The sequence below is a fragment of the Nilaparvata lugens genome, chromosome 5, assembly GCF_014356525.2.
Source record: "Nilaparvata lugens isolate BPH chromosome 5, ASM1435652v1, whole genome shotgun sequence".
In the NCBI taxonomy this organism is placed as follows: Eukaryota; Metazoa; Arthropoda; class Insecta; order Hemiptera; family Delphacidae; genus Nilaparvata; species Nilaparvata lugens.
Window position 1 is genome coordinate 32165635 of NC_052508.1, and position 12840 is coordinate 32178474.

The window sequence follows — 12840 nt, forward strand, 5'->3', positions numbered from 1 at the left end:
CATAACCTAATCTTCTTACATACAATTCCGTTAAACATAACCTAAAACATGATCAGTAGAAGTTTTAAACCGTTATGTTGGTCAAGCTGGCTATGTTTGGTCTATTTGCGTTTTCTCTCTCGCTAAGATCATTCATATATATTTTTCCTCACTAACAATAAAATTTAAAATGCTTACTTATTCTTATTCTGTTGATTGAATATATGATCTTTGTCAATTCCATTTTTATTTCAATATTTTAAGGTAAGGTTGGCAGATTTGAATATTTGTCATCTTATCAGCTGATTTGTTACGTGCAAATAAAAAGTGAATCAAGAATCTCAAAGAAAGGCGATATTGACATTGGAAAATAGGTTATACTACCAGAGATTAACTTTGAGACAGTTTTACTTTGCTGTATAATTGAAGTATAATTATGTAATTAGTAGACGCAAGATATTATGAGTACTCATTGAGTATTTCCATTAATCATGATCAACATATAAAAAATACTGTAAATAATGATAACAGATGTTTTTGTTAATACTTGGCAATGTATGCGGTTATTACTGTTTATTTTATTTCAAATGAATATTTTGATCATATAAATAGATATTGTAGAGAAGCAAACTGTAATAATGGCTAGTATAAGTGTTGATGATGGTGCTGGTAAATACTTTGTACAAAAAACTAATTTGATTTGTGCATATTGTCCATCTTCATCTTTCAATCAACTGCCGGACTTTGTCAAGTACGTATTCATTCTATTGCTAAAACATTTTTATTTTTTCTCCTTTAAGAAAACATTTGAAAGATTCTACGCTTGATTAGTAAGTCAACCATTTTTGATTGAATGAATAGTACCTAACTAACTATTATAAGCTTTCATGATTTTCCTCGGATTGAATCAATTTATTGACTCAATAAAACCATCAAAATTAGGTACTGTTAACAAAATATGACCCAACTGCTATTTTTGAAACAACAATCTATTATATAATTTCACAAAGCAAAGTCCAGACATGTATTTGAATAGTACATCCCAGGTTTACTAGAACTATTGATATTAAAATCAAGATAGTATAGAACTCTACTCATAAGAGTTGCTCTAGGAATAGGAATAATATTCAAAACTACAGACCAATATTCATTTTGAATTGTTTTTCAAAAATGTTAAAGTAATATAATTTGATTATAAGCAGGGTCAGAGGGATTATTGCACCTGAGTAACATGGATTTCTGCCTGGTCGCTAAACTGTGTTCTTTTTTATAGTTTTTAGTAGTGGCTTTTCACAAATTTTGGATCATGGGTTTCGTATAGATGCTATTTTCACATATCTATCAAAAGCGTTTGACACCATAAATCATAGACTTCTCATAAGGAAACTCAAAGTGTTTGTGTAACAATGGTTAATCTTCTACAGAGTTATCTTGAGGCAAGAATACAAGATTCACAATTTCAAATTAGAATATTTTAAGTGCACAACAGTGGTTCCTCAGGACTATAACCTCAGACCACTCCTGTTTCTTCTGTTTATTGATTAACCGTAAGTAAATTTTTCTGCCTTCTGTATGCAGGTGATGTAAAATTGTACTTACTTTTGATACTTTCTTGGTCCTCGCCGACAGTCATAGGACTGCGGGAGTCGTCATCCATCTTCTCCTCCATGGGGGGTTTGCGGTGAGTTCCTATCTCATATGTACATATGTGTGGTTCTCATTGAATTCGTATGGTCTAGCTGTAAGGTAGACTTTCAAAGCACTATCAAACTTTCTCTAGGTTAGTGACCGATTTCATGCTAAGAGGCAGCAGGTTGTATAGATAAGACTCAGCATACATAGGTGATCTGCTGAATTTTTCCAGTCTGTGTTAAGGCAGGTCCAAGTCCAATACAAATAATGCTGTCTTTGTTGTTTCTGAGATTGTAATTGTGTCGGTTTAGTCCTAGTAAGGGGTTGGATTTTTTAGCCTGGATTCGAAAATGTAAAGTGAAATAACTGTAAGAATTCTGTATTTTCTGAAAAGGTCTTTGTAGTGTTCTCTCCTGTCCACTCTTATTATTTTTCTCAAAGCTCTTTTTTATTCTTAATATTCTTTCTAAACTTGTTTGAACGGCTGACCCCCAGGCGGCAATGCCATAGCGCAGGTGAGAGGAAAAGAGAGAATGGTATTCAACGAAAGCCGTGTCTTCATCCGAAATGTTACGTATCCTGCGGAAGACAAAAACTGCAGATGAATATCTTGGCAATAAACTTTCTAGGTAGGGATGCCAAGTTAAGTGTTATCGATTATTATGCCTAGAAATCTGGTGCTGTCAGCTGTAGTTATCTTGCTGTTGATCTGCTCATTGTACATGCTATTGCTAGAGGAAGTGAATTTTATGTGTACTATTTTCTTTCTATAGATTGTTAGATGTAGTTCGTTGCAAATGGTGGTAGCTTCTTCCAGAGCTGAATATATTATATTTGTAGTTGAAGTGTTTTTTTCAACAAGATTAATATTGTTGTGTCATCTGCAAATAAGATTGATCTTTTATCTTTCTGAAGTTGATTTGGCAAGTCGTTGATGTATACCAAGAATAATAGTGGTCCCAGGATAGATCCTTGAGGTACACCTCTGGTCACTGTCCGGAGAGAAGATTTATAAGTGGTGGTTGTATTATGGCTTTGGTGGTCAATTTGCACGTATTGCCTCCTATCTGTAAGATAATGTTCAATCCAATGTAGTGCCTTACCGTCTATTCTCAGTTGTTTTAGTTTATTTTTCAGGGTGCTCCAATCCAGGGTGTCGAATGCCCTTTGTAGGACAATAAAGAGTCCTGATACTGGTTTTTTGGTTCTCCCACATTTTACTGATGTCATTGCAGAGCTCCGATATAGCTGTATCTGTGTCCAGACCTCTCCTAAATCCGTGTTGCCTCACTGACAATAATTTGTTGCTCTCCAGATGTGTTATTATTTGATTGTATACAGCCCATTCTTATATTTCAGACGTTACAGGTAGATTGGCTATTGGTCTATGATTTTTCAAGTCTGTCTTGTCACTTCCTTTTAATTTAGGGAATATTTTGGCTATTTTTAGATTTTTGGGAAGGTCGCTTGTTCAATAGATTAGTTTGTTATGTCCAACAGTGGAACTCCTAATTCTTCACAAAAGAATTTCAGAATTTTGCCTGTTATAGTGTCATACCCTGCTGAGTTATTGAACTTTAGCTTTTTTAGAAGTTGATCCAATCCCGTTTTAGACAGTCTTTCTAATTCACAGAGTATTGGGGCAACTATTATGTTTTATTGTGTTACTGTTTGTTTCATTAGTAGTAGTTAACTTTTATGTTGTCTATATAATAAGAGAGAGTAGGGTTGTGTTTGTTCGTTTGTTTGCATCAAAACATGTAAACTTGTGGATAGCATACCAGAAAAACGGGAATGATTAAATTTAGATCTCCAAATTTTGAACATAGATTCTAAAAATATCAATCTCATGCACCTGGAAGCCCAAATTTTAATATTAATGTTCATACTTCAAGAATTAATGTTCATACTTCATTAATGGTACATACGATTTCATAAAAGAATCACCAAATCATATGGTCGAAATTAAAAAAGGAACATTTGTTTCTATTATTGCTTTCTACCCGATACCACTTAACCTCAATAATATTGTTTTGATAATAATAAATATTTTCATTTTTACAAACTCTGTTTAATAATATGGTGTATGTGAAACAGCTGCATCAAATTTATCTCAAAAAAATCTGTTTAGAAAAAAATTTCCCCCAGTTGCACGTACAACGCGATAAAATGCCATACTTTAATTGAAATTAACGCTAACTGATGCATTTTGGTTGCACAAAAAAGAAATTTCAAGCGATAACGCCAAATCGACATAAAAAAAATTAACAGGCCATTCACAGGGAATTAAATCCAACTAACGCCGATTAGGTACCTACTGATAGCTGTCTTCCAAAATTAGTTTTTGTTCAAAAAACTACAGAATTCAAAGTATGAGCTGAATATATGAATGAATTTCATCCGTTAATAAAATAGAAAAGAGCATTTAGCTGATATTAGCATTCAAAATTAGATTCTAATTTTTGAGGTTAGTTTTCGATCTTCTTTGTTTGCAGATAGCACGACACTGGCGACAGACAAAACATTTTTATGGCGCATGCATAATGAATAGTCACTGCTTCAATAACATAACCTCACTTTTTGCCAATTGTTTAGAGTAATAATTTTAATAACATCACTGTCGGATGAATTGCAATGTTGCCGGATTGTGAAACCGTTAAAATCTTGGTTAGTTAACCGGAAAACTTAATCGGAATTAAAAAGTAACTGATCTTTGTGGAACAGAAATGAATCCGTAAAAGTAATGCTGATTTGTTAATCGGCGTTAATGTCCATATTTAACAGACGACGTACGTGCAACTGGCCCATAGTTTTGAAACTTCGTTTTCCTGATGCAATGTTTAGGCCTACGCGCGGCATGCATTATTAATTTTTCAGCTAGAACAGCTTTTTGAAACAAAGTGCTAAATAAACGTCTACAGTTTCATCAATGCTGTTACTGTCCATATTTGTCGTTAATGTCCATATTTAACAGACGACGTACGTGCAACTGGCCCATTGTTTTGAAACTTCGTTTTCCTGATGCAATGTTTAGGCCTACGCGCGGCATGCATTATTAATTTTTCAGCTAGAACAGCTTTTTGAAACAAAGTGCTAAATAAACGTCTACAGTTTCATCAATGCTGTATCGGCAATATGAAAACGCATGCAGTTGATACGTCTTTGAATAAAGGTGTTGTTATTTACATAAAGAAATTATTCTCTAATCATTTTTATTTAATTAAAATTTCAAAATTATTCAAGCCCTGATAGAATGACTGACTCACTGTAGTCAGTCGAAAATTTTAATATTGGAATCAGGGGTTTTTTGTCAAGCTGAGCAAAAAAATAAGGTCATATTATGCACCTTTTCGTTATATCTTCAAATGAAAAATGAGTTTTGTGGGTTGTCAAACTCCCTCTGAAAGGGAAAATATTAAACTTATTCTATCTTTTAGTAAAATAACAATGATCATCCATCCATCTATTATCTTCTATACTATAATAAAGGAAAGAACTGGATTATACACGTATACAGGTGTAAAGTATAGGAAAATTATGTTTGACGCATCATCACGTATGAACTACTGGACTGATTAACTTGAAATTGTGCATATAGATTCTTGCTTAACCGAGGATGGTTATAAACCTATTTTAGATTGTGTTGTGAGTGATGTTGTGGTACTTTTTCATAATGAAAACACAAATTTGAAATTGTCAACCACTTTTTATTATTATAAATTATTATAATTACAATTCTGTATATATTATAATAATTTATAATAATAAAAAGTGGTTGACAATTTCAAATTTGTGTTTTCACTATTTCAAATTCTTCAATATTTGATTACATCAAGTTTTCAGTTTGTCAAATTCTCAATTATTTATCATGCTTTCAGTTGTTGTTGTTGTAAGCAGAACATTTCTCTTAAAATTGAAATTAGAAGATAGGTATGATTGGGGATCCTTTTCGAATGATGAAAACAGGGTTTCTGTCGCACCCAAATTTTTTCCGTCATTTTGAATCCAACTTCTTTTTTTAATTGAAAGGTGATCATATGATACATGATTTCCAGAGAAAAGGTATGGTGAAAACTGCACATCGATATCTCAAACCTTTCAAAATGTATTCTCATTCATTTCCTTTGTTATATTTTAGAAAATGATAGATAGATGGATGATATATCCATCTATCTATAATCTTCTATACTATAATAGAGGAAAACACTGGCTTAAACACGTTTACACGTGTAGAGGATAAGAAAATTATGTTTGACGCATCATCACGTCTGAACTACTGGACTGATTTACTTGAAATGCTGCTTATAAATTCTTAATCAACCGAGGATTCCTATAGGCCTATTTTCAATTCTTCTGGATTTCATTACGTCAAGTTTTAAAATAGGTTATGTCAAGTTTTCGACCCTTGCGAAGCACGGGTTACCTGCTAGTGTTAAATAAGCATTTAGCATATTGCTAACATAGTATGGTTTATCTACTACCCTGTTATCTATTGTAAAGTGAAGGTTCTCACGCTTGCCTGTATTTCGTTTGCTCCTCTCCTCATTTATAATTCTCCAAAGCACCTTTGATTTATTATCAGCCTTCTCTACCTTGCCTTTGATTTGCATCTTTTTTTTTATTCTCTATAGATTTGGTGTTTGCTATTAAGTATGTTAATGTTAGTGTCTCCAAGAATGACTAATCTGTGGTGTTTGGCTGAGTATTTCAGCAGAATATGTTCTATATTAGTTATGTATTCTTTTAAAGTGTGGGGGTCCGGTGATCTATATGAACATATTATTATTAGGTTGAAAAGTCAAGTTGAACTTTTACTACAATGATCTCAAATGCTTTTCCTGTAAGTAGATATGACTCATTTAGGTCTATTTCATCAATATTAGACACTATAATTATCGTTTCTTTTGTACATTGCTATCCCGACCCCCATGTATACTGTTCTACAGAAGCATGCTATAAGTGTATATAGCCTATAGCCAGGGATGTTTGTGAGTTGAAGCTCTTCTTGTCTTAGGCCATGTTCGGACATAATAATTATATCAGGAGTGAGATTGTGGAGTTCTATTTGTAGTTTGTCTATTTACTTTGGAGGTCTCTTTGAATATTGAGATGAAATGATCTTGAGTGTATGTGGTTTTTTGTGTGTGAACTGGTTCAGGTTCTGAGTTGGTTGCTTTGGTTCAGTAGTGATGACTGGATATTGACTTGGATGTGTTGAAGTTATTGTATTACCTAGTTTGGGTAAGGGAGCGAGGCTGTGTTGCCGTTTGGGTGCTGTCTGTCATCCTCCACCTCTTCTCCAGCATCAAGCGCGCCCATCAGCCTCTTGGCCAGTATTGCAGAATCTAGGTGTATCTAGGTGGACGCCATCCCAGTTTAGATGTCTTTGGTTGAGGTGTTGAGTGTTGTCAATGAATGTTGCCAGTACATGAATTTCAATGCCTTGTAAGGCTAGGCACACACCAGTTAGTCAAGACAAGACATCATCAGACATAATACTGCACATAGCTGCTTATGAAGACATGTCTAATTGCAATGATTAATCAGTGTGTGTTGCGTCATAAGCAACTATGTGAAGTATTGTGTCTGATTATGTCTTGTCTTGTCTTGACTAAATGGTGTGTGCCAAGCCTTAGTTTCATGGATGAAACTCCTATTGACGTCGTCAATACAAAGACATCAATTAGTGATTGCTATGATTTGCAGCAGGAATATTGATAATCTGTCATGATGGTGTGATAAAAATGGACCGAAAATAAATGCGAATGTAAATTCATGATTTATACTCAGCAGTCCTCCACTCATGCAGGTGTCTACTATATAAATGGTATCCCATTGGTAAAGGTGGAGTCGTTCAAGGACCTTGGAGAAGAATTCAGCCCTGGGGCTTGTTTCATAAAAGCTACAAGTACAAGTCCTGTAACAGGGTGTCCACACGGCGGGAAAACCGGGAAATCCGGGAATTGTACGTGAATTTTATTTGGGCGGGAAATGTACGGGAATTTTGTCGAGATACGGGAATGTTTTTACACTTTGGTCAACTAGCTAATTGTATATTAAGGACAGAGTTGAAATTTAGCCAGTGGATGAGTGGTGTATTAGTGATGGATGATGCAGGTTGGTGTATCGATGTGGCGTTCTATAAATATAGTGTCTCGTTACGGCGTTTTATCGGTGCCGTGTATTGATAGATTCTATCGAGAGGAGGAGGCTTCTTTCGATATTCATTATTAAGGTATGTCCACCCATGCCGAACCGAACCTCGAACAGCGCAGCGAACCGTGCACTTCGCTGCGCAGCGCGCCGTGCAGCGAATTCAAACAATTCTGTCAAGTGGTGAATCTTTTCAAATTTTAATAATGAAACATCTGTACTGTTGATTCATTTTACTTATTTCGGCTTCAAATCATCTGTTTCCGTAGTGTCAATGATATCTGAAATAATTTCAAGACATAATAATGTTCCAATCACTTATTTTTTTCTAAACATGGTTAGAATATTATTTGATCATACATTCTTGTGAATCAATAATTGATCATCCATTGAATCGATGGGTACTAAATAAATAAAAACGAATTGGAGAATTCAATCAAACAGACTCTAGGATATTATAATATATTTTTGGTAACAAAACTATTTAGAGTAGTTACAATAACTTATTACGAAAAATTAATATTATCCAACTTGCTTATCCGGTTTTGATCAGGGTCGATTCAAATAAACAACATATTGGATAAACTGTTTTCATCTGCTTAATTTTTTTGTTTCTAATTATGTAAAGTCAAGTCAAGGAAGGGTTCTAGAAAGGTTTGGAAGACAATTTTTGACCACACAGTTCTGTTTAGGGTAGTAAGGTGGTAAACTTATCAAAAGTCCCCACCCCTACTACCTGTGCTAAGAGGGTGGGGGTGGTTCAAAGGTACCATTTTTTGGTTTCTCGCAAATAAATCGAAAGCTATACATCTCACGGAGCTACACATCTTACAACGTTTTCTATAACTTCCACAGTTTTCGAGATATCTGCTCTTGAAGGTGTGATATTTTTGAAAGAAACACGTTTGCTTCTATTTTTCTGCTATTTTAGCTCTTATAACTTCTTAAGAATCGATGGAAAAATCCATGTTAATTATGAGCTCATAGAGCAAATTCTCTTCAAATCGATGTATAATTCCACACTTTTACGCATTTCCCTACGACTTTTGCAGCAGCTTTATTATAAGTGTTGAATGTGAAATCTACAGTTTTGCAACAATAGACCAATTCACAAAGGAATTTGGAAGGCATGTTTTGAACACAATTTTTGACTTTGCAGCTTTCTTTGATACTAGTTAGGAGGAGAACATATCAGAAGTCCCCATCCCTACCCCATTTTTTGAAGGGATGAGGGTGATTTAAATGTTACATTCTTTAACTTTTTGCTTCCACGCAGGAATTGTAGAGAATTTATCAAACTCCATTTTAGAGCAGTCATCTTGGTTGAATGCATTGTTGCCAAGATATAAGCGTGGAAGCAAAAGCTTCAACAAATGGGGTAGGGATGGGGACTTCTGATATGCTCTCCTCCTAACTAATATCAAACAAAGCTGCAAAGACAAAAATTGTGTTCAAAACACTCCTTCCAAATTCCTTTGTGAATTGGTCTATTGTTGCAAAACTGTAGATTTCACATTCAACACTTATAATAAAGCTGCTGCAAAAGTCGTAGGGAAATGCGTAAAAGTGTGGAATTATACATCGATTTGAAGAGAATTTGCTCTATGAGCTCATAATTAACATGAATTTTTCCATCGATTCTTAAGAAGTTATAAGAGCTAAAATAGCAGAAAAATAGAAGCAAACGTGTTTCTTTCAAAAATATCACACCTTCAAGAGCAGATATTCCGTAAACTGTGGAAGATATAGAAAAATATTGTAAGATGCATATTGTAGAAAATTATGTGAGCTTCAATTTTGTATAGAACAGTCATCTCCGTTAGATCTATAGCTTTCGAGCTATTTGCGGCAAACCAAAAAATGGTATCTTCGAATCACACCACCACCCCCTCAGCACAGTGGGTAGGGATGGGGACTTTTGACATGTTTAAAACCTTACTACCCTTATCAGATCTGCGGGGTCAAAAATTGTCTTCCAAAATTTTTCTTCTGTACCCTTTTTTGAGCATTCAAATTCATACTTCTGCCTGGACTAGTACCCGCAATGCGAAAACGCATTCTTTGATGTGTTTATATTTGAATCAACAAATTGTAAATCTCTATCATATTTTTATTCAATTATAATTTTTTCAGCCCCTTCCTCATTTAAGTTATTAAGTCAAGTCACTGATAGACTGACTGTCGCACTGTACAGTTGGCCGAAAACGCTGTGTAGGGTCGTGCAGAGTACAGTTCAGTACTGTTCTGAATATTGCAAATCGATGGAAATAACACTCCCTTATTCTTTGATCAAAAGTTTATTATTGACGAGCAGGTAACCTGTGCTCTGCAAGAGTCTATTTTAAAACGTGACAAATTGAAAACTTGATTTAATGAATATTTGAAGAATTTAAAACAGGCCTATAACCATCCTCAGTTAATTAAGAATCTATATGCAAAATTTCAGGATGATCAGACGTGTTGATGAGTCAAACATAATTTTCCTACCCTGTACTAATATAAGCCAACTCTTAACTTTATTATAGTATAGATCGGTGAGCCTGAAAAGGTCCTATCCACCCAAGTAGGTACGTTTTTTTGAGTTGCCAAAGCATAGACCAAACCAGACACCTTTTGGGGGAAATTATTCAACTCTACCCACTTTTTCGTGAAATAAAAATGATCAATGTTCTTACCAACAAAAATCGATGACAAGTGGAAAATATTTATAAAGATGTCAATTTTTGTGAGTTAGTATATGCTGTAGTATTTATTAAAATAGATAGGATATTGAAATTACAGAATCTATTCCAGTCAACTTATTGGTTAGTTGGTGAAATTAAATATTAGTTTAAAAATAACATTATTATAAATTTTGAAAGGAAATAATTGTCATGATACTGAGCTCTTGATCAACAATATTTTAATTATTGAAATTTATCCAATCATTAATTTTTCAAAAATTATTCTATTTGCATTAAACATTATTCATCGATTCCTATAAATGTATTATTCATAACAATGAATTGTTCAAAATATAGATTTTGAGAAGAGGCCTGTACTGTATTAATAAATATTCGCGAAAGTATTCACATGTTTTCCACTTGTGATGGATAGCCAAAATTGGACCACAAGCTGCACGGCGAATTTTGATCAAAGCAGGGCTCTGATTAGCTGAAAAGTTCAGCGTTCGGCGAACGGCGTGAAGTACGGTTAAAAGAGCGGCTAGTGGGACAACGAACGGTTCGGAGAACTGCGCGGCGGTTGTTTCAATTTCAATTTAATTTATTTCCAATTAGAATATTCAAAACATATTACAAACTCTTTATAATATGACATATCATTGAAAATATAATTAAATAAACATAATTACTCATACATATAATTTATTGGATAAAATTAAAATTAAATATAAAACAGCTGAGTGTTAAAATTATTAACATTTTTTTATGGCTAATGTTCGCTGCAGGGCGGATTTTACGATTCGCTACGCTGTTCGAGTTTTGGTTCGGCATGTGTGGAAATACCTTTATATCCATTTGAGGTATAGTTCTGTATCTGGTGTAGGTATTATTGATGTCGAAATTATTGATAGTAAATCAAATTACACACATGTTTTTCAGAACCTAAAATGTTCTGTTCAATATTAGTCCAGTCAATATAGACATGAAAAAGGGGGTGTGCTTTCAATATAATATTGTAGCTCTGATTTTCCAATATATTGTTCAAATGAGAGAAGTCCAGAAGCAATTTTTGCATGCAAAATTTCCTTATGCTAGATACAGAATGGCCCAAACACCTCGTATTTTCGGTTCATTTTCTAGTTTTCAGCTTTCTTCCGCCAAATCCAGTCGTCGGACAGTTAAATTTGCTCTTGCCTTTTTTCAGATTATAAAATTCTGAATAAAATGAAATCACTTGGAGCTTTCTATAAGTAATGTGTTCTGAGTTACAAAAACGAGTAAAATTTCAACAAAATAATCAATTTTAATAAATTTTAGTTTTCAATCAACAATATCTTCTGATTGCCACAATTCAATTGTATAATTCAAAATCCCTTTGGGCGTATCCAGGGGGATTTTGAATTGTTCATTTAAATTGTGGCAATTGGAAGATATTGGAAATTTTGCATGAAAAATTTATTCTAGACTCTAGATTTCTCTAATGTATCCAAACAATATATTGAAAATCAGAACTACAATATATAATGCAAACACCAATGTATATACCGGTAGTGACTGGACTATAATGTTATAGGGTATAGGGTATAGAGTAAGTTAGGGAGTTTCGTTTTTTCCAAATTAACCCCTCTTCTGAGTAACCTCATAGTAAGTTACTGTGTAAGCTCTGAGTAACCCCTCTCCAACCTATATTTTTTACATATTATTAAACATGTGTTTTAACCAGCGAGGAAAACCGGGAAAACGTGAAATATACGGGAATTGTACGGGAATTTTCTGAGCCTGATTCAGTGGACACCCTGTGTAATACAGGAAAAGTTCCTGTATTACAGGTAAAATTTAGAAGTTTGTGTTTCATAAACAATTCTCCCTGTAATAGTATATTTCGCACCTAGGGCCGAAAATGGGACTTTTCTGGCTCGAAATCGGTTTTCAAGTCCGAGGACGTAGGCCGAGGACAAGAAAAGATTGAGAGCCGGAAAAACATTTTTGCCCATGGTGAGAACGTTATTTTTCGCCACACAGGAAAATAAACAATATATATATGAGAATAATTGTCTATTATAAGCACTTCCGAAAGCAAAAGTGGAAGGTCATAGCTCTAGCAAATCTGAGGTAATCTGAATATCAAGAAATTGTCCAAGTATTTTTATTTTTTATTCTGATTTGTCTAAATAACCTAAAAGATGATTTTCAATTATGTAAGAGATTGAGTTGATACTTTTTATTCTTCCAAATGACAATAAGATGATATTATTATAAATGTTTTGATTATTGAATGATAAACACAAAGAATGAAAAGTTTTTGATCAGCTGTTTTAGCACACTTGAAATTTGGCCAATCTGAATGTCAACGGAAGTTTAGGTTAGAAGTTCTATCATACTCTGAAAATAGAATTATTTGAATAGTTTATAA

At 33.9% G+C, this 12840-nt stretch overlaps 1 protein-coding gene across 2 annotated transcripts in view; it reads left to right on the plus strand.

Annotated features, from left to right (window-relative positions):
• Nucleotides 1–308: 308 nt before the first annotated feature.
• The window catches only part of LOC111046234 (vacuolar protein sorting-associated protein 54), a 66720-nt gene continuing 54188 nt past the window's right edge, over nt 309–12840 (plus strand). Inside the window, exons 1-2 of one of the 2 annotated variants that reach the window (XM_039428179.1) lie at nt 631–730; nt 1558–1660. In XM_039428179.1, the coding sequence (XP_039284113.1) occupies nt 1647–1660 (14 nt within the window). In that variant the 5' untranslated portion in view covers nt 631–730; nt 1558–1646. Of the gene's footprint in view, nt 731–1557; nt 1661–12840 lie in introns of both variants that reach the window. The other variant, XM_039428177.1, reaches the window with a different exon arrangement.